Source organism: Mustelus asterias, unplaced genomic scaffold, assembly GCF_964213995.1.
Source record: "Mustelus asterias unplaced genomic scaffold, sMusAst1.hap1.1 HAP1_SCAFFOLD_3896, whole genome shotgun sequence".
Taxonomy (NCBI): Eukaryota; Metazoa; Chordata; class Chondrichthyes; order Carcharhiniformes; family Triakidae; genus Mustelus; species Mustelus asterias.
The window spans coordinates 1-21,162 of NW_027593841.1; the positions used below are offsets into that span (position 1 = coordinate 1).

General features: G+C 50.6%; 1 protein-coding gene across 1 annotated transcript; it reads left to right on the forward strand.

Annotated features, from left to right (window-relative positions):
* Window positions 1-448: 448 nt before the first annotated feature.
* LOC144490837 (CKLF-like MARVEL transmembrane domain-containing protein 5) lies at window positions 449-14,679 on the forward strand. Its single transcript, XM_078208533.1, has 4 exons — window positions 449-596; window positions 5,906-6,001; window positions 8,574-8,679; window positions 14,569-14,679. Exons 1-4 carry the CDS (start codon window positions 459-461, stop codon window positions 14,589-14,591), a joined length of 363 nt encoding a protein of 120 aa, XP_078064659.1. The 5' UTR covers window positions 449-458; the 3' UTR covers window positions 14,592-14,679.
* The last annotated feature ends 6,483 nt before the right edge of the window (window positions 14,680-21,162 follow it).

Sequence of the window (21,162 nt, forward strand, 5' to 3'; positions counted from 1 at the left end):
TAGAGAAAGATCAACTTAATGCGAGGTCGGTCCATTCAAAAGTCTGACGGCAGCAGCAGGGAAGAAGCTCTTCTTGACTCGGTCGGTACGTGACCTCAGACTTTTGTATCTTTTTCCCCGACGGAAGAAGGTGGAAGAGAGAATGTCCGGGGTGCGTGGGGGGGATCCTTAATTATGCCGGCTGCTTTTCCCCCCGAGGCAGCGGGAAGTGTAGACAGAGTCAATGGATGGGAGGCTGGTTTGCGTGATGGATTGGGCTACATTCACGACCCTTTTGTAGTTCCTTGCGGTCTTGGGCAGAGCAGGAGCCCCAGACCGAGCTGTGATACAACCAGAAAGAATGCTTTCTATGGGGCAACTGTAAAAGTTGGTGAGAGTCGTGGCGGACATGTCGAATTTCCTTCGTCCCCTGAGAACGTGTTGTGATGATTCCCCCTCCCCAGGTACTGCTACTACTGATGTTTATAAGCTATGCAGCCTCGACAGCAGCATTCCTGACAGCCCCGCTGCTTTTCCTCATCATTAATATCACGTTCATCGTGGTCTACATGACCAACTACCAGGAAAAGATGAAACGCATCAACTGGCCCTGTATCGTGAGTAAAGATTGTCTCACACACACACTCGCACACTCCAATACCGGGACTCAAACAGCCCGTAACACACGGTGCTGGGGGGAGAGGGGTTACTGAGTGACAGTGTGAGGGAGCTGGATTAACATCAGTACAGATACAGTCAGTAACACAGGGTGCTGGGGGGAGAGGGGTTACTGAGTGACAGTGTGAGGGAGCTGGATTAACATCAGTACAGATACAGTCAGTAACACAGGGTGCTGGGGGAGAGGGGTTACTGAGTGACAGTGTGAGGGAGCTGGATTAACATCAGTACAGATACAGTCAGTAACACAGGGCGCTGGGGGAGAGGGGTTACTGAGTGACAGTGTGAGGGAGCTGGATTAACATCAGTACAGATACAGTCAGTAACACAGGGTGCTGGGGGGAGAGGGGTTACTGAGTGACAGTGTGAGGGAGCTGGATTAACATCAGTACAGATACAGTCAGTAACACAGGGTGCTGGGGGGAGAGGGGTTACTGAGTGACAGTGTGAGGGAGCTGGATTAACATCAGTACAGATACAGTCAGTAACACAGGGTGCTGGGGGAGAGGGGTTACTGAGTGACAGTGTGAGGGAGCTGGATTAACATCAGTACAGATACAGTCAGTAACACAGGGTGCTGGGGGGAGAGGGGTTACTGAGTGACAGTGTGAGGGAGCTGGATTAACATCAGTACAGACACAGTCAGTAACACAGGGTGCTGGGGGGAGAGGGGTTACTGAGTGACAGTGTGAGGGAGCTGGATTAACATCAGTACAGATACAGTCAGTAACACAGGGTGCTGGGAGAGAGAGGGGTTACTGAGTGACAGTGTGAGGGAGCTGATTAACATCAGTACAGATACAGTCAGTAACACAGGGTGCTGGGGGAGAGGGGTTACTGAGTGACAGTGTGAGGGAGCTGGATTAACATCAGTACAGATACAGTCAGTAACACAGGGTGCTGGGGGGAGAGGGGTTACTGAGTGACAGTGTGAGGGAGCTGGATTAACATCAGTAACAGATACAGTCAGTAACACAGGGTGCTGGGGGAGAGGGGTTACTGAGTGACAGTGTGAGGGAGCTGGATTAACATCAGTACAGATACAGTCAGTAACACAGGTGCTGGGGGGAGAGGGGTTACTGAGTGACAGTGTGAGGGAGCTGGATTAACATCAGTACAGATACAGTCAGTAACACAGGGTGCTGGGGGAGAGGGGTTACTGAGTGACAGTGTGAGGGAGCTGGATTAACATCAGTACAGATACAGTCAGTAACACAGGGTGCTGGGGGGAGAGGGGTTACTGAGTGACAGTGTGAGGGAGCTGGATTAACATCAGTACAGATACAGTCAGTAACACAGGGTGCTGGGGTGAGAGGGGTTACTGAGTGACAGTGTGAGGGAGCTGGATTAACATCAGTACAGATACAGTCAGTAACACAGGGTGCTGGGGAGAGGGGTTACTGAGTGACAGTGTGAGGGAGCTGGATTACATCAGTACAGATACAGTCAGTAACACAGGGTGCTGGGGGAGAGGGGTGACTGAGTGACAGTGTGAGGGAGCTGGATTAACATCAGTACAGATACAGTCAGTAACACAGGGCGCTGGGGGAGAGGGTTACTGAGTGACAGTGTGAGGGAGCTGGATTAACATCAGTACTGATACAGTCAGTAACACAGGGTGCTGGGGGAGAGGGGTTACTGAGTGACAGTGTGAGGGAGCTGGATTAACATCAGTACAGATACAGTCAGTAACACAGGGTGCTGAGGGGAGAGGGGTTACTGAGTGACAGTGTGAGGGAGCTGGATTAACATCAGTACAGAAATAGTCAGTAACACAGGGTGCTGGGGGGAGAGGGGATACTGAGTGACAGTGTGAGGGAGCTGGATTAACATCAGTACAGATACAGTCAGTAACACAGGGTGCTGGGGGAGAGGGGTTACTGAGTGACAGTGTGAGGGAGCTGGATTAACATCAGTACAGATACAGTCAGTAACACAGGGTGCTGGGGGAGAGGGGTTACTGAGTGACAGTGTGAGGGAGCTGGATTAACATCAGTAGAGATACAGTCAGTAACACAGGGTGCTGGGGGGAGAGAGGTTACTGAGTGAGAGTGTGAGGGAGCTGGATTAACATCAGTAGAGATACAGTCAGTAACACAGGGTGCTGGGGGAGAGGGGTTACTGAGTGACAGTGTGAGGGAGCTGGATTAACATCAGTACAGATACAGTCAGTAACACAGGGTGCTGGGGGAGAGAGGTTACTGAGTGAGAGTGTGAGGGAGCTGGATAACATCAGTAGAGATACAGTCAGTAAACACAGGGTGCTGGGGGAGAGGGGTTACTGAGTGACAGTGTGAGGAGCTGGATTAAACATCAGTACAGATACAGTCAGTAACACAGGGTGCTGGGGGAGAGGGGTTACGGAGTGACAGTGTGAGGGAGCTGGATTTACATCAGTACAGATACAGTCAGTAACACAGGGTGCTGGGGGGAGAGGGGTTACTGAGTGACAGTGTGAGGGAGCTGGGATTAACATCAGTACAGATACAGTCAGTAACACAGGGTGCTGGGGGGAGAGGGGTTACTGAGTGACAGTGTGAGGGAGCTGGATTAACATCAGTACAGATACAGTCAGTAACACAGGGTGCTGGGGGAGAGGGGTTACTGAATGACAGCGTGAGGGAGCTGGATTAACATCAGTACAGATACAGTCAGTAACACAGTGTGCTGGGGGGAGAGGGGTTTACTGAGTGACAGTGTGAGGGAGCTGGATTAACATCAGTAGAGATACAGTCAGTAACACAGGGTGCTGGGGGGAGAGGGGTTACTGAGTGACAGTGTGAGGGAGCTGGATTAACATCAGTACAGATACAGTCAGTAACACAGGGTGCTGGGGGAGAGAGGTTACTGAGTGACAGTGTGAGGGAGCTGGGTTAACATCAGTACAGATACAGTCAGTAACACAGGGTGCTGGGGGAGAGGGGTTACTGAGTGACAGTGTGAGGGAGCTGGATTAACATCAGTACAGATACAGTCAGTAACACAGTGTGCTGGGGGAGAGGGGTTACTGAGTGACAGTGTGAGGGAGCTGGATTAACATCAGTACAGATACAGTCAGTAACACAGGGTGCTGGGGGGAGAGGGGTTACTGAGTGACAGTGTGAGGGAGCTGGATTAACATCAGTACAGATACAGTCAGTAACACAGGGTGCTGGGGGAGAGGGGTTACTGAGTGACAGTGTGAGGGAGCTGGATTAACATCAGTACAGATACAGTCAGTAACACAGTGTGCTGGGGGAGAGGGGTTACTGAGTGACAGTGTGAGGGAGCTGGATTAACATCAGTACAGATACAGTCAGTAACACAGGGTGCTGGGGGGAGAGGGGTTACTGAGTGACAGTGTGAGGGAGCTAGATTAACATCAGTACAGATACAGTCAGTAACACAGGGTGCTGGGGGAGAGGGGTTACTGAGTGACAGTGTGAGGGAGCTGGATTAACATCAGTACAGATACAGTCAGTAACACAGGGTGCTGGGGGGAGAGGGGTTACTGAGTGACAGTGTGAGGGAGCTGGATTAACATCAGTACAGACACAGTCAGTAACACAGGGTGCTGGGGGAGAGGGGTTACTGAGTGACAGTGTGAGGGAGCTGGATTAACATCAGTACAGATACAGTCAGTAACACAGGGTGCTGGGGGGAGAGGGGTTACTGAGTGACAGTGTGAGGGAGCAGGATTAACATCAGTACAGATACAGTCAGTAACACAGGGTGCTGGGGGGAGAGGGGTTACTGAGTGACAGTGTGAGGGAGCTGGATTAACATCAGTACAGATACAGTCAGTAACACAGGGTGCTGGGGGGAGAGGGGTTACTGAGTGACAGTGTGAGGGAGCTGGATTAACATCAGTACAGATACAGTCAGTAACACAGGGTGCTGGGGGAGAGAGGTTACTGAGTGAGAGTGTGAGGGAGCTGGATTAACATCAGTAGAGATACAGTCAGTAACACAGGGTGCTGGGGGAGAGGGGTTACTGAGTGACAGTGTGAGGGAGCTGGATTAACATCAGTACAGATACAGTCAGTAACACAGGGTGCTGGGGGAGAGGGGTTACTGAGTGACAGTGTGAGGGAGCTGGATTAACATCAGTACAGATACAGTCAGTAACACAGGGTGCTGGGGGGAGAGGGGTTACTGAGTGACAGTGTGAGGGAGCTGGATTAACATCAGTACAGATACAGTCAGTAACACAGGGTGCTGGGGGGAGAGGGGTTACTGAGTGACAGTGTGAGGGAGCTGGATTTACATCAGTACAGATACAGTCAGTAACACAGGGTGCTGGGGGAGAGGGGTTACGGAGTGACAGTGTGAGGGAGCTGGATTAACATCAGTACAGATACAGTCAGTAACACAGGCTGCTGGGGGGAGAGGGGTTACTGAGTGACAGTGTGAGGGAGCTGGATTAACATCAGTACAGATACAGTCAGTAACACAGGGTGCTGGGGGGAGAGGGGGTACTGAGTGACAGTGTGAGGGAGCTGGATTAACATCAGTACAGATACAGTCAGTAACACAGGGTGCTGGGGGAGAGGGGTTACTGAGTGACAGCGTGAGGGAGCTGGATTAACATCAGTACAGATACAGTCAGTAACACAGTGTGCTGGGGGGAGAGGGGTTACTGAGTGACAGTGTGAGGGAGCTGGATTAACATCAGTACAGATACAGTCAGTAACACAGGGTGCTGGGGGAGAGGGGTTACTGAGTGACAGTGTGAGGGAGCTGGATTAACATCAGTACAGATACAGTAACACAGGGTGCTGGGGGGAGAGGGGTTACTGAGTGACAGTGTGAGGGAGCTGGATTAACATCAGTACAGACACAGTCAGTAACACAGGGTGCTGGGGGGAGAGGGGTTACTGAGTGACAGTGTGAGGGAGCTGGATTAACATCAGTACAGATACAGTCAATAACACAGGGTGCTGGGGGAGAGAGGTTACTGAGTGACAGTGTGAGGGAGCTGGATTAACATCAGTACAGATACAGTCAGTAACACAGGGTGCTGGGGGAGAGGGGTTACTGAGTGACAGTGTGAGGGAGCTGGATTAACATCAGTACAGATACAGTCAGTAACACAGGGTGCTGGGGGAGAGGGGTTACTGAGTGACAGTGTGAGGGAGCTGGATTAACATCAGTACAGATACAGTCAGTAACACAGGGTGCTGGGGGGAGAGGGGTTACTGAGTGACAGTGTGAGGGAGCTGGATTAACATCAGGACAGATACAATCTGATGCTCTCCCCTATTTGTAGGATTTTCTCCGGGCTGCAGTTTCCGCTGTGATTTTCCTGATTCTCTCCATTACATCGGCAGCGAAAGGAACCGGAGGAGGGACACAATCGGCAGCGGTGAGTGAACGCAACACGGTCCCAATAAATACTGTACCCCCAGGACAGGTACAGCACGGGGTTAGATACAGAGTAAAGCTCCCTCTACACTGTCCCCCATCAAACACTCCCAGGACAGGTACAGCACGGGGTTAGATACAGAGTAAAGCTCCCTCTACACTGTCCCCCATCAAACACTCCCAGGACAGGTACAGCACGGGGTTAGATACAGAGTAAAGCTCCCTCTACACTGTCCCCCATCAAACACTCCCAGGACAGGTACAGCACGGCGTTAGATACAGAGTAAAGCTCCCTCTACACTGTCCCCATCAAACACTCCCAGGACAGGTACAGCACGGGGTTCGATACAGAGTAAAGCTCCCTTTACCCTGTCCCCCATCAAACACTCCCAGGACAGGTACAGCACGGGGTTAGATACAGAGTAAAGCTCCCTGTACACTGTCCCCCATCAAACACTCCCAGGACAGGTACAGCACGGGGTTAGATACAGAGTAAAGCTCCCTGTACACTGTCCCCCATCAAACACTCCCAGGACAGGTACAGCACGGGGTTAGATACAGAGTAAAGCTCCCTCTACACTGTCCCCATCAAACACTCCCAGGACAGGTACAGCACGGGGTTAGATACAGAGTAAAGCTCCCTATACACTGTCCCCATCAAACACTCCCGGGACAGGTACAGCACGGGGTTAGATACAGAGTAAAGCTCCCTCTACACTGTCCCGCATCAAACACTCCCAGGACAGGTACAGCACGGTGTTAGATACAGAGTTAAGCTCCCTCTACACTGTCCCCCCATCAAACACTCCCAGGACAGGTACAGCACGGGGTTAGATACAGAGTAAAGCTCCCTCTACACTGTCCCCATCAAACACTCCCAGGACAGGTACAGCACGGTGTTAGATACAGAGTTAAGCTCCCTCTACACTGTCCCCCCATCAAACACTCCCAGGACAGGTACAGCACGGGGTTAGATACAGAGTAAAGCTCCCTCTACACTGTCCCCATCAAACACTCCCAGGACAGGTGCAGCACGGGGTTAGATACAGAGTAAAGCTCCCTCTACACTGTCCCCCATCAAACACTCCCAGGACAGGTACAGCACGGGGTTAGATACAGAGTAAAGCTCCCTCTACACTGTCCCCCATCAAACACTCCCAGGACAGGTACAGCACGGCGTTAGATACAGAGTAAAGCTCCCTCTACACTGTCCCCATCAAACACTCCCAGGACAGGTACAGCACGGGGTTCGATACAGAGTAAAGCTCCCTTTACCCTGTCCCCCATCAAACACTCCCAGGACAGGTACAGCACGGGGTTAGATACAGAGTAAAGCTCCCTGTACACTGTCCCCCATCAAACACTCCCAGGACAGGTACAGCACGGGGTTAGATACAGAGTAAAGCTCCCTGTACACTGTCCCCCATCAAATACTCCCAGGACAGGTACAGCACGGGGTTAGATACAGAGTAAAGCTCCCTATACACTGTCCCCATCAAACACTCCCGGGACAGGTACAGCACGGGGTTAGATACAGAGTAAAGCTCCCTCTACACTGTCCCGCATCAAACACTCCCAGGACAGGTACAGCACGGTGTTAGATACAGAGTTAAGCTCCCTCTACACTGTCCCCCCATCAAACACTCCCAGGACAGGTACAGCACGGGGTTAGATACAGAGTAAAGCTCCCTCTACACTGTCCCCATCAAACACTCCCAGGACAGGTACAGCACGGTGTTAGATACAGAGTTAAGCTCCCTCTACACTGTCCCCCCATCAAACACTCCCAGGACAGGTACAGCACGGGGTTAGATACAGAGTAAAGCTCCCTCTACACTGTCCCCATCAAACACTCCCAGGACAGGTGCAGCACGGGGTTAGATACAGAGTAAAGCTCCCTCTACACTGTCCCCCATCAAACACTCCCAGGACAGGTACAGCACGGGGTTAGATACAGAGTAAAGCTCCCTCTACACTGTCCCCCATCAAACACTCCCAGGACAGGTACAGCACGGTGTTAGATACAGAGTTAAGCTCCCTCTACACTGTCCCCCATCAAACACTCCCAGGACAGGTACAGCACGGGGTTAGTTACAGAGTTAAGCTCCCTCTACACTGTCCCCCATCAAACACTCCCAGGACAGGTACAGCACGGGGTTAGATACAGAGTAAAGCTCCCTCTACACTGTCCCCCATCAAACACTCCCAGGACAGGTACAGCACGGGGTTAGATACAGAGTAAAGCTCCCTCTACACTGTCCCCCCATCAAACACTCCCAGGACAGGTACAGCACGGGGTTAGATACAGAGTAAAGCTCCCTCTCCACTGTCCCCATCAAACACTCCCAGGACAGGTACAGCACGGGGTTAGATACAGAGTAAAGCTTCCTCTACACTGTCCCCATCAAACACTCCCAGGACAGGTACAGCACAGGGTTAGATACAGAGTTAAGCTCCCTCTACACTGTCCCCCATCAAACACTCCCAGGACAGGTACAGCACAGGGTTAGATACAGAGTAAAGCTCCCTCTACACTGTCTCACATTAACTGTACCTGATGCTTTGTTTTCTAGGTGTTCGGGTTTATTCTCACTGGCGTGTTTGTCTATGATGCGTATGATTCATATCGCAAGATTATGTCAGATCAGTTGCAACAGGACGGTCCCCAGAGTTCGCAGAGTAAGTGTTAGTGCAGCAACAGAGTTAATCTCCGTCTAACTCACACTGTCACTCAGTAACCCTCTCCCCCAGCACCCTGTGTTACTGACTGTATCTGTACTGATGTTAATCCAGCTCCCTCACACTGTCACTCAGTAACCCCTCTCCCCCCAGCACCCTGTGTTACTGACTGTATCTGTACTGATGTTAATCCAGCTCCCTCACACTGTCACTCAGTAACCCCTCTCCCCCAGCACCCTGTGTTACTGACTGTATCTGTACTGATGTTAATCCAGCTCCCTCACACTGTCACTCAGTAACCCCTCTCCCCCCAGCACCCTGTGTTACTGACTGTATCTGTACTGATGTTAATCCAGCTCCCTCACACTGTCACTCAGTAACCCCTCTCCCCCAGCGCCCTGTGTTACTGACTGTATCTGTACTGATGTTAATCCAGCTCCCTCACACTGTCACTCAGTAACCCCTCTCCCCCCAGCACCCTGTGTTACTGACTGTATCAGTACTGATGTTAATCCAGCTCCCTCACACTGTCACTCAGTCACCCCTCTCCCCCAGCACCCTGTGTTACTGACTGTATCTGTACTGATGTTAATCCAGCTCCCTCACACTGTCACTCAGTAACCCCTCTCCCCCAGCACCCTGTGTTACTGACTGTATCTGTACTGGTATTAATCCAGCTCCCTCACACTGTCACTCAGTAACCCCTCTCGCCCCAGCACCCTGTGTTACTGACTGTATCTGTACTGGTATTAATCCAGCTCCCTCACACTGTCACTCAGTAACCCCTCTCGCCCAGCACCCTGTGTTACTGACTGTATCTGTACTGATGTTAATCCAGCTCCCTCACACTGTCACTCAGTAACCCCTCTCCCCCAGCACCCTGTGTTACTGACTGTATCTGTACTGATGTTAATCCAGCTCCCTCACACTGTCACTCAGTAACCCCTCTCCCCCCAGCACCCTGTGTTACTGACTGTATCTGTACTGATGTTAATCCAGCTCCCTCACACTGTCACTCAGTAACCCCTCTCCCCCAGCACCCTGTGTTACTGACTGTATCTGTACTGATGTTAATCCAGCTCCCTCACACTGTCACTCAGTAACCCCTCTCCCCCAGCACCCTGTGTTACTGACTGTATCAGTACTGATGTTAATCCAGCTCCCTCACACTGTCACTCAGTCACCCCTCTCCCCCAGCACCCTGTGTTACTGACTGTATCTGTACTGATGTTAATCCAGCTCCCTCACACTGTCACTCAGTAACCCCTCTCCCCCCAGCACCCTGTGTTACTGACTGTATCTGTACTGATGTTAATCCAGCTCCCTCACACTCTCACTCAGTAACCCCTCTCCCCCAGCACCCTGTGTTACTGACTGTATCTGTACTGATGTTAATCCAGCTCCCTCACACTGTCACTCAGTAACCCCTCTCCCCCCAGCACCCTGTGTTACTGACTGTATCTGTACTGATGTTAATCCAGCTCCCTCACACTGTCACTCAGTAACCCCTCTCCCCCAGCACCCTGTGTTACTGACTGTATCTGTACTGATGTTAATCCAGCTCCCTCACACTGTCACTCAGTAACCCCTCTCCCCCCAGCACCCTGTGTTACTGACTGTATCTGTACTGATGTTAATCCAGCTCCCTCACACTCTCACTCAGTAACCCCTCTCCCCCAGCACCCTGTGTTACTGACTGTATCTGTACTGATGTTAATCCAGCTCCCTCACACTGTCACTCAGTAACCCCTCTCCCCCAGCACCCTGTGTTACTGACTGTATCTGTACTGATGTTAATCCAGCTCCCTCACACTGTCACTCAGTAACCCCTCTCCCCCCAGCACCCTGTGTTACTGACTGTGTCTGTACTGATGTTAATCCAGCTCCCTCACACTGTCACTCAGTAACCCCTCTCCCCCAGCACCCTGTGTTACTGACTGTATCTGTACTGATGTTAATCCAGCTCCCTCACACTGTCACTCAGTAACCCCTCTCCCCCAGCACCCTGTGTTACTGACTGTATCTGTACTGATGTTAATCCAGCTCCCTCACACTGTCACTCAGTAACCCCTCTCCCCCCAGCACCCTGTGTTACTGACTGTATCTGTACTGATGTTAATCCAGCTCCCTCACACTGTCACTCAGTAACCCCTCTCCCCCAGCACCCTGTGTTACTGACTGTATCTGTACTGATGTTAATCCAGCTCCCTCACACTGTCACTCAGTAACCCCTTTAGTTCGGGTACCATGATTGGGACAGGCTTGGAGGGCCGAAGGGCCTGTTACTGTGCTGTACTTTTCATGGGATCATAGAATGCCTCGCATAGGAGGCCATTCAGCCCATCATGTCTGCACAGACAACAATCCCACTCAGCCCCTATCTCCGTAACCCCTCCTATTTACCCTGTGCCACCCCTTCTTTGTGCTTTGACTTGGACACTGGGGTAGAAGGTATACCCTCTCCCGCCCACAACAGTATAAATCGCATCCTATATAGTCGATGCTATAGTTATGAAAGCCCCACCAACGCCTCTACTTTCTCAGGAGACTGAGGAAATTTGGCATGTCAGCTCCGACTCTCACCAACTTTTACAGATGCCCCATAGAAAGCATTCTTTCTGGTTGTATCACAGCTTGGTCTGGGGCTCCTGCTCTGCCCAAGACCGCAAGGAACTACAAAAGGGTCATGAATGTAGCCCAATCCATCACGCAAACCCAGCCTCCCATCCATTGACTCTGTCTACACTTCCCGCTGCCTCGGGGAAAAGCAGCCAGTATAATTAAGGACCCCCCCACACGCCCCGGACATTCTCTCTTCCACCTTCTTCCGTCGGGAAAAAGATACAAAAGTCTGAGGTCACGTACCGACCGACTCAAGAACAGCTTCTTCCCTGCTGCTGCCGTCAGACTTTTGAATGGACTTAACTTGCATTAAGTTGATCTTTCTCTACACCCTAGCTGTGACTGTAACACTACATTCTGCACCCTCTCCTTTCCTTCTCTATGAACGGTATGCTGTGATTTGATTTGATTTATTATTGTCACATGTATTAGTGTGCAGTGAAAAGTACTGTTTCTTGCGCGCTCAACAGACACTATCTCCTTGGCCCTACACTGAACTCTGGAATACCTCGATAACTCAGATTCCTGGACACCTAAAAACTTGAAGCTCTCGACCCTTTCTACTTCGTCCCCGTTGATGTAGACAGGGGCATGTTCTCCTTTACGCTTCCTGAAGTCGATGACAATCTCCTTCGTTTTGTTGACATTGAGGGAGAGATTATTGTTGCCGCACCAGTTCACCAGATTCTCTATCTCTTGGTAGTGTGGATGAGCAGAGAGATCTGGGTGGCCATGTGCATAGATCCCTGAAAGTTGGCACCCAGGTTGATAGGGTTGTTAAGAAGGCGTACGGTGTGTTAGCTTTTATTGGTAGAGGGATTGAGTTTCGGAGCCAGGAGGTCATGCTGCAACTGTACAAAACTCTGGTGCGGCCGCATTTGGAGTATTGCGTACAGTTCTGGTCGCCGCATTATAGGAAGGATGTGGAAGCGTTGGAAAGGGTGCAGAGGAGATTTACCAGGATGTTGCCTGGTATGGTGGGAAAATCGTATGAGGAAAGGCTGAGGGACTGGAGGCTGTTTTGGTTAGAGAGAAGGTTAAGAGGTGACTTAATAGAGGCATACAAGATAAGATTAGATAAGAGGATTAGATAGGGTGGATAGTGAGAGCCTTTTTCCTCGGATGGTGTTGGCTAGCACGAGGGGACATAGCTTTAAATTGAGGGGTGAGAGATATAGGACAGAGGTTAGAGGTAGGTTCTTTACTCAGAGAGTAGTAAGGGCGTGGAATGCCCTGCCTGCAGCAGTGGTGGACTCGTCAACATTAAGGGCATTTAAATGGTTATTGGATAAACATATGGATGATATTGGAATAGTGTAGATTAGAGGGGCTTTAGATTGGTTCCACTGGTCGGCGCAACATCGAGGGCCGAAGGGCCTGTACTGCGCTGTAATGTTCTATGTTCTATCTCATTCCTGTTCTCTGTCTCGCCATTGTTTGAGATCCGACCCACTACGGTGATGTCGTCAGCAAACTTGGAAATCGAGTTGGAGGGGAATTTGGCCGCACAGTCAGAGGTGTGTAAGGAGTATAGAAGGGGGCTGAGAACACAGCCTTGTGGGGCACTGGTGTTGAGGATTATCGTGGAGGAGGTGTTGTTGCCTATCCTCACTGATTGTGGTCTGTGAGTTTGGAAGTTCAGGATCGAGTCGCAGAGGGAAGTGCTGAGGCCCAGGCCATGGAGTTTGGAGATGAGTTTTGTAGGAATAATGGTGTTGAAGGCTGAGCTTCGTCAATAAATAGGAGTCTGACAGAGTCATAGAGGTTCACAGCCTGGAAACAGGCCATTCGGCCCAACTTGTCCATGCCGCCCTTTTTTTTTTTAAACCACTAAGCTCGTCCCAATTGCCTGCGTTTGGCCCATATTTCAATTACCAGGGGGCACAGGTTTAAGGTGCGAGGGGCAAGGTTTAAAGGAGATGTACGAGGCAGATTTTTTACACAGAGGGTGGTGGGTGCCTGGAACTCGCTGCCGGGGGAGGGAGTGGAAGCGGATACGGTAGTGACATTTAAGGGGCATCTTGACAAATCCATGAATAGGATGGGAATAGAGGGATACGGTCCCCGGAAGGGTAGGGGGTTTTAGTTCAGTCGGGGCAGCATAGTCGGTGCAGGCTTGGAGGGGCCGAAGGGCCTCTTCCTGTGCTGGAATTTGCTTTGTTCTTTGTCGGGCATGGTGGCTCAGTGGTTAGCACTGCTGCTTCACAGTGCCAGGGAGTTGGGTTCGATTCCTGGCTTGGGTCACTGTCTGTGTGGAGTTTACACATTCTCCCCATGTCTGTGTGGGTTTCCCCCGGGTGCTCTGTTTCCTCCCACAATCATTTGATTTGATTTATTGTCACGTATTCACAGTGAAAAGTATTGTTTCTTGCGCACTATACAAGGCACACTATTCATAGAGAAGGAAAGGAGAGGGTGCAGAATGTAGCGTTACAGTCATAGCTCGGGTGGAGAGAAAGATCAACTTAATGCGAGGTCGGTCCTTTCAAAAGTCTGACGGCAGCAGCAGGGAAGAAGCTGTTCTTGAGTCGGTCGGTACGTGACCTCAGACTTTTGTATCTTTTCCCCCCGACGGAAGAAGGTGGAAGAGAGAATGTCCGGGGTGCGTGGGGGGGTCCTTAATTATACTGGCTGCTTTTCCCCCCGAGGCAGCGGGAAGTGTAGACAGAGTCAATGGATGGGAGGCTGGGTTTGCGTGATGGGTTGGGCTACATTCACGACCCTTTTGTAGCTCCTTGTGGTCTTGGGCAGAGCAGGAGCCCCAGACCGAGCTGTGATACAACCAGAAAGAATGCTGGTGAGAGTCGTAGCTGACATGCCAAATTTCCTTAGTCTTCTGAGAAAGTTGGTGGGGCTTTCTTAACCATAGTGTCAGCATGGGGGGGACCAGGACAGGTTGTTGGTGATCTGGACACCTAAAGACATGCAGGTTAGGGTGCATTGGGCCGTGCTAAATTCTCCCTCAGTGTTACCCGAACAGGCGCCGGAGTATGGTGACTGGGGGATTTTCACAGTAACTTCATTGCAGTGTTAATGTCAGCCTTACACATGACACTAATAAACTTTTAACGTTTTTGTCTGTATAGCGCGCAAGAAACAAGAGTTTTCACTGCATCCCAGTACACGTGACAGTCACACATCAAATCAAATGTATTCCTAGTTCCCTTCATGCTCTGGCGACGGGTCACGCAGGCACGAAATGTCAGGATTTGGTGTGACAGATGTCCAGTGCCTGTAATAACTCCTTTGTTTTTGTGTGTGTGCCAGGTTCCAATCTGGATGCTGAATGAAACTCTCCTGCCTCTTCTGGAGACGTTGCCTCCATTCTCTCACACCACCCCCCCCCGCCCCGGCCAGCCAAGGTCTGGAACTCCACCGAGCTTTGTAACACAGCGTGGAGCGTTTTCATCCTTCACCACCTCCCCCCCCCCTGCTCTCCCCCCCCCCCCCCCCCCCCAAGTGGACGTCGATTAACATCTCCTCAACTAACCGTGTTGCTGCTTGGTTTAAACTTGCCTTCAAGCACATTCGACACTCCGGTACCAGAGGAGGAGATGGCCTCATGGTGTTACCGCTGGACTATTTAACCCAGTAACTCAGCTAATGTTCCGGGGGGAACCCCGGGTTCGAATCCCACCACGGCGGCTGGTGGAGTTTTTGACTTCAATAAAAAAATATCTGGAATTTAAAAATCTACTGGTTACCGTGAAGCTATTGTTGGAAAAACCCATCTGGTTCACTTGATTCATTGCATTGTAGATGGTTACAGAATGGAAACAGGCCCTTCGGCCCAACTTGTCCATGCCGCCCCATTTTTTAACCCATAAGCTCGTCCCAATTGCCCCCGTTTGGCCCATATCCCTCTAGACCCATGTGACTGTCAAAAGGCAAGATTGTACCCGCCTCTACTACTGCCTCAGGCAGCTCGTTCCAGACACTCACCACCCTCTGTGTGAAACAATTGCCCCTCTGGACCCTTTTGTATCTCTCCCCTCTCACCTTAAACCTGTGCCCTCTAGTTTTAGACTCCCCCACCTTTGGGAAAATATATTAACTATCTAGCTGATCAGCACAAAACGAGGCCATTCTGCCCATCAGATATAGGAGCAGAATAAGAACGTAAGAAATAGGAGCAGGAGTAGGCCATCTAGCCCCTCGAGCCTGCCCCGCCATTCAATAAGATCATGGCTGATCTGAAGTGGATCAGTACCACTTACCCGCCTGATCCCCTTATTAATCAAGAACCTTAATCAAGAATGAGGCCACTCAGCCCATCGAGTCTGCTCCGCCATTCAATCATGGCTGATCCTTTTCTCATCCCCATTCTCCTGCCTTTTCCCCATAACCCCTGCTCCCCTTATTAATCAAGAACCTATCTATCTCTGTCTTAAAGACACTCAATGACCCGGCCTCCACAGCCTTCTGCGGCAAAGAGTTCCACACATTCCCCACTCTCTGGCTGAAGAAATTCCTCCTCATCTCTGTTTTAAAGGATCGTCCCTTTAGCCTGAGGTTGTGCCCTCGATTCCCAGTCTCTCCCACAGGCGACAGTGTGGCACAGTGGGTTAGCACTGCTGCCTCACAGAGCCAGTGACCCGGGTTCGATTCCCAGCCTGGGTCACTGTCTGTGCGGAGTCTGCACGTTCTCCCCGTGTCTGCGTGGGTTTCCTCCGGGTGCTCCTGTTTCCTTCTGCTGTTGGAAAGACGGGTTAGGGTGCATTGGCCATGATAAATTGCCCCTTAGTGTCCAAAGATGTGTAGGTTAGGGTGGATTGGCCATGCTAAATTGTCCCTTAGTGTCCAAAGATGTGTAGGTTAGGGTGGATTGGCCATGCTAAATTGTCCCTTCGTGTCCAAAGATGTGTAGGTTAGGGTGGATTGGCCATGCTAAATTGTCCCTTCGTGTCCAAAGATGTGTAGGTTAGGGTGGATTGGCCATGTTAAATTGTCCCCTTTGTGTCCAAAGATGTGTAGATTAGGGTGGATTGGCCATGCTAAATTGTCCCATAGTGTCCAAAGATGTGTAGGTTAGGGTGGATTGGCCATGTTAAATTGTCCCCTTTGTGTCCAAAGATGTGTAGATTAGGGTGGATTGGCTATGCTAAATTGTCCCTTAGTGTCAGGGGGATGAGCTAGGGTAAATGCATGGGGTTATGGCGATACGGCCTGGTGTGATTGTGGTCGGTGCACTCGATGGGCTGAATGGCCTCCTTCTGTACTGTAAGATTCAACAATTCCAATGGAAACATCATCCCCATGTCCACTCTGCCCATCACACGTGTCCTGGATCTTGAGTAAGAGGCACCCAATTAATCCCCCATCCTTGAGCTACTCACCTTCCTGCCCCTGGAGACAGTTCCTCCTTTGCATTGCCAGAATTTACTAAAAGCCTGGACAGCGGGCATTCGTGGCTCGGGTCACTGTCTGTGTAGAGTCTATATGTTCTCCCCGTGTCTGCGTGAGTTTCCTCCGGGTGCTGTTTCCTCCCACACTCCAAAGATGTGTAGGTTAGGTGCATTGGCCATGCTAAATTGGAGATGTATGAGACAAGTTTTTTTACACAGAGGGTGGTGGGTGCCTGGAACTCGCTGCCGGGGGAGGGAGTGGAAGCGGATACGGTAGTGAGTTTTAAGGGGCGTCTTGACAAGTACATGAATAGGATGGGAATAGAGGGATACGGTCCCTGGAAGGGTAGGGGGTTTTAGTTCAGTTGGGGCAGCATGGTCGGTGCAGGCTTGGAGGGGCCGAAGGGCCTGTTCCTGTGCTGGAATGTTCTTTGTTTCTGAATCGCTCCTTAGTGTCTTGCCGATTGGATAGGCAACTGGCTGCCTGACCGAAGACAGAGGGTGGTGGTCGATGGAAAATTTTCGGATTGGAGGCAGGTTGCTAGCGGTGTGCCGCAGGGATCAGTGCTTGGTCCTCTGCTCTTTGTGATTTTTATTAATGATTTAGAGGAGGGGGCTGAAGGGTGGATCAGTAAATTTGCTGATGACACCAAGATTGGTGGAGTAGTGGATGAGGTGGAGGGCTGTTGTAGGCTGCAAAGAGACATAGATAGGATGCAAAGCTGGGCTGAAAAATGGCAAATGGAGTTTAACCCTGATAAATGTGAGGTGATTCATTTTGGTAGGACAAATTTAAATGTGGATTACAGGGTCAAAGGTAGGGTTCTGAAGACTGTGGAGGAACAGAGAGATCTTGGGGTCCATATCCACAGATCTCTAAAGGTTGCCACTCAAGTGGATAGAGCTGTGAAGAAGGCCTGTAGTGTGTTAGCTTTTATTAACAGGGGGTTGGAGTTTAAGAGCCGTGGGGTTATGCTGCAACTGTACAGGACCTTGGTGAGACCACATTTGGAATATTGTGTGCAGTTCTGGTCACCTCACTATAGGAAGGATGTGGAAGCGCTGGAAGGAGTGCAGAGGAGATTTACCAGGATGCTGCCTGGTTTGGAGGGTAGGTCATATGAGGAAAGGTTGAGGGAGCTAGGGCTATTCTCTCTGGAGCGGAGGAGGCTGAGGGGAGACTTAATAGAGGTGTATAAAATGATGAAGGGGATAGATAGAGTGAACGTTCAAAGACTATTTCCTCGGGTGGATGGAGCTATTACAAGGGGGCATAACTATAGGGTTCGTGGTGGGAGATACAGGACGGATATCAGAGGTAGGTTCTTTACGCAGAGAGTGGTTGGGGTGTGGAATGGACTGCCTGCAGTGATAGTGGAGTCAGACACTTTAGAAACATTTAAGCGGTTATTGGATAGTCACATGGAGCACACCAGGATGATAGGGAGTGGGATAGCTTGATCTTGGTTTCAGATAAAGCTCGGCACAACATCGTGGGCCGAAGGGCCTGTTCTGTGCTGTACTGTTCTATGTTCTATGAATGTGTGGGGTTACGGGGATAGGTCCTGGGTGGGATTGTGGTCGGTGCAGACTCAATGGGCCAAATGGCCTCCTTCTGCACTGTAGGGATCCTATGATTCGAGACAGAGAGAGAGAGTGTGGAAAAGATTGACGGGAATGCAATTCCAGGAATGTGGATGATTTGGAGAGATCGGAGGAAGTTGGGGACCGTTCTCCTTTGGAAGAAAGAGAGAGGGATACACAAGATAGTTGATTGGTAAGGGGATCAAAGTTACAGGGGAAAGGCAGGAGAATGTGGCACAGTGGTTAGTGCTGCTGCCTCACAGCCCCAGGGGCCCCCCCCGGAGTTCGATTCCCGGTTTGGGTCACTGTCTGTGCGGAGTCTGCACGTTCTCCCCGTGTCTGCGTGGGTTTCCTCCGGGTGCTCCGGTTTCCTCCCACGCTCCAAAGATGTGTGGGTTAGGGTGGATTGGCCGTGCTAAATTGCCTTTAGTGTCAGGGGGATTAGCTAGGGTAAATGCATGGGGTTATGGAGATAGGACCTGGATTGTGGTCCGTATAGGGATTATAGATAATCTAAGTGAGTGGGCGAGGGTCTGGCAGATGGAGTACAATGTTGGTAAATGTGAGGTCATCCATTTTGGTCGGAATAACAGCAAAATGGACGATTATTTAAATGGTAAAACATTGCAGCATGCTGCTGTGCAGAGGGACCTGGGTGTCCTTGTGCAGTGATCAGTAAGTTTGCGGACGACACAAAATTGGCAGGACTTGCAGATAGTGAGGAGCATTGTCAGAAGCTACAGAAGGATATAGATAGGCTGGAAATCTGGGCAAAGAAATGGCAGATGGGGTTCAATCCTGATAAATGCGAAGTGATGCATTTTGGTAGAAATAATGTAGGGAGGAGCTATACGATAAATGGCAGAACCATAAAGGGTGTAGATACGCAGAGGGACCCGGGTGTGCAAGTCCACAGATCCTTGAAGGTGACGTCACAGGTGGAGAAGGTGGTGAAGAAGGCATATGGCATGCTTGCCTTTATAGGACGGGGCATAGAGTATAAAAGTTGGGGTCTGATGTTGCAGTTGTATAGAACGTTGGTTCGGCCGCATTTGGAATACTGCGTCCAGTTCTGGTCGCCACACTACCAGAAGGACGTGGAGGCTTTGGAGTACAGAGGAGGTTTACCAGGATGTTGCCTGGTATGGAGGGGCTTAGTTATGAGGAGAGATTGGGTAAACTGGGGTTGTTCTCCCTGGAAAGACGGAGAATGAGGGGAGACTTAATAGAGGTGTATAAAATTATGAAAGGCATAGATAGGGTGAACGGTGGGAAGCTTTTTCCCAGGTCGGTGGTGACGTTCACGAGGGGTCATAGGTTCAAGGTGAAGGGGGGGAGGTTTAACACAGATATCAGAAGGACATATTTTACACAGAGGGTGGTGGGGGCCTGGAATGTGCTGCCGGGCAAGGTGGTGGAGGCGGACACACTGGGAACGTTTAAGACTTATCTAGACAGCCATATGAACGGAGTGGGAATGGAGGGATACAAAAAAATGGTCTAGTTTGGACCAGGGAGCGGCACGGGCTTGGAGGGCCGAAGGGCCTATTCCTGTGCTGTATTGTTCTTTGAATCTCAAGGAGTTGGTTTACAGGTGCAGCAGGTAATTAAGAAGGCAAATGGAATTTTGTCTTTCATTGCGAGAGGGATGGAGTTTAAAAACAGCGAGGTTATGTTGCAGCTGTATAAGGTGCTGGTGAGGCCACACCTGGAGTACTGTGTACAGTTTTGGTCTCCTTACTTGAGAAAGGATATACTGGCACGGGAGGGGGTGCAGAGGAGATTCACTAGGTTGATTCCGGAGTTGAGAGGGTTGGCTTATGAGGAGAGACTGAGTAGACTGGGGCTATACTCATTGGAATTTAGAAGAATGAGGGGAGATCTTATAGAAACATATAAGATTCTGAAGGGAATAGATAAGATAGAAGCAGGGAAGTTGTTTCCACTGGCGGGTGAAACTAGAACTAGGGGGCATGGCCTCAAAATAAGGGGAAGCAGATTTAGGACTGAGTTGAGGAGGAACTTCTTCACACAAAGGGTTGTGAATCTGTGGAATTCCCTGCCCAGTTGAGGCTCCCTCATTGAATGTTTTTAAGGCAAGGATGGATAGATTTTTGAACAGTAAAGGAATTAAGGGTTATGGTGAGCGGGCGGGTAAGTGGAGCTGAGTCCACGAAAAGATCAGCCATGATCTTATTGAATGGTGGAGCAGGCTCGAGGGGCCAGATGGCCCACTCCTGCTCCTAGTTCTTATGCGAGAGGGCCTCTGGGAAAGTTGAGGGGGAGAAGTGGTTCCTATTGGCGGAGGGACGGAGAGGATCCAGAGGGTCACAGATCGAAGGTAAAGGAGCGACGGGAACACGGGGAGGAACTTATACACATGGCAAGGGGTCTCGGTTCTGGGATGCACTGCCGCGAGTGTTGGAGGGGGTGGTTTAAGTACATTAAAAACATGAGGGCGGGGGTGTGAGGGCCGCAGCTGGAATACTGTGTGCAGTATTGGTCCCCTTATTTGCGGAAGGATATATTGGCCTTGGAGGGAGTGCAGAGAAGGTTCACCAGGTTGATACCGGAGATGAGGGGTGTTGATTATGAGGAGAGACTGAGCAGATTGGGTTTGTACTCGTTGGAATTTAGAAGGCTGAGGGGGGAACTTATAGAGACCTATAAGATAATGAAGGGGCTGGATAGGGTAGAGGTGGAGAGATTCTTTCCACTTAGAAAGGAAGCTAGAACGAGAGGGCACAGCCTCAAAATAAAGGGGGGTCAGTTTAGGACAGAGTTGAGGAGGAACTTCTTCTCTCAGAGGGTGGTGAATCTCTGGAATTCTCTGCCCACTGAAGTGGTGGAGGCTACCTCGTTGAATATGTTTAATTCACGGATAGATGGATTCCTGATCAATAAGGGAATTAGGGGTTATAGGGATCAGGCG

Coding starts and splice junctions, on each gene's coding strand:
- LOC144490837 (XM_078208533.1), top strand. CDS start 459: ATGTTTATAAGCTATGCAGCCTCGACAGCAGCATTCCTGACAGCCCCG. Junction 6,002..8,573: donor GAGGGACACAATCGGCAGCG/GTGAGTGAACGC, acceptor TTTGTTTTCTAG/GTGTTCGGGTTTATTCTCAC. Junction 8,680..14,568: donor CGGTCCCCAGAGTTCGCAGA/GTAAGTGTTAGT, acceptor TGTGTGTGCCAG/GTTCCAATCTGGATGCTGAA.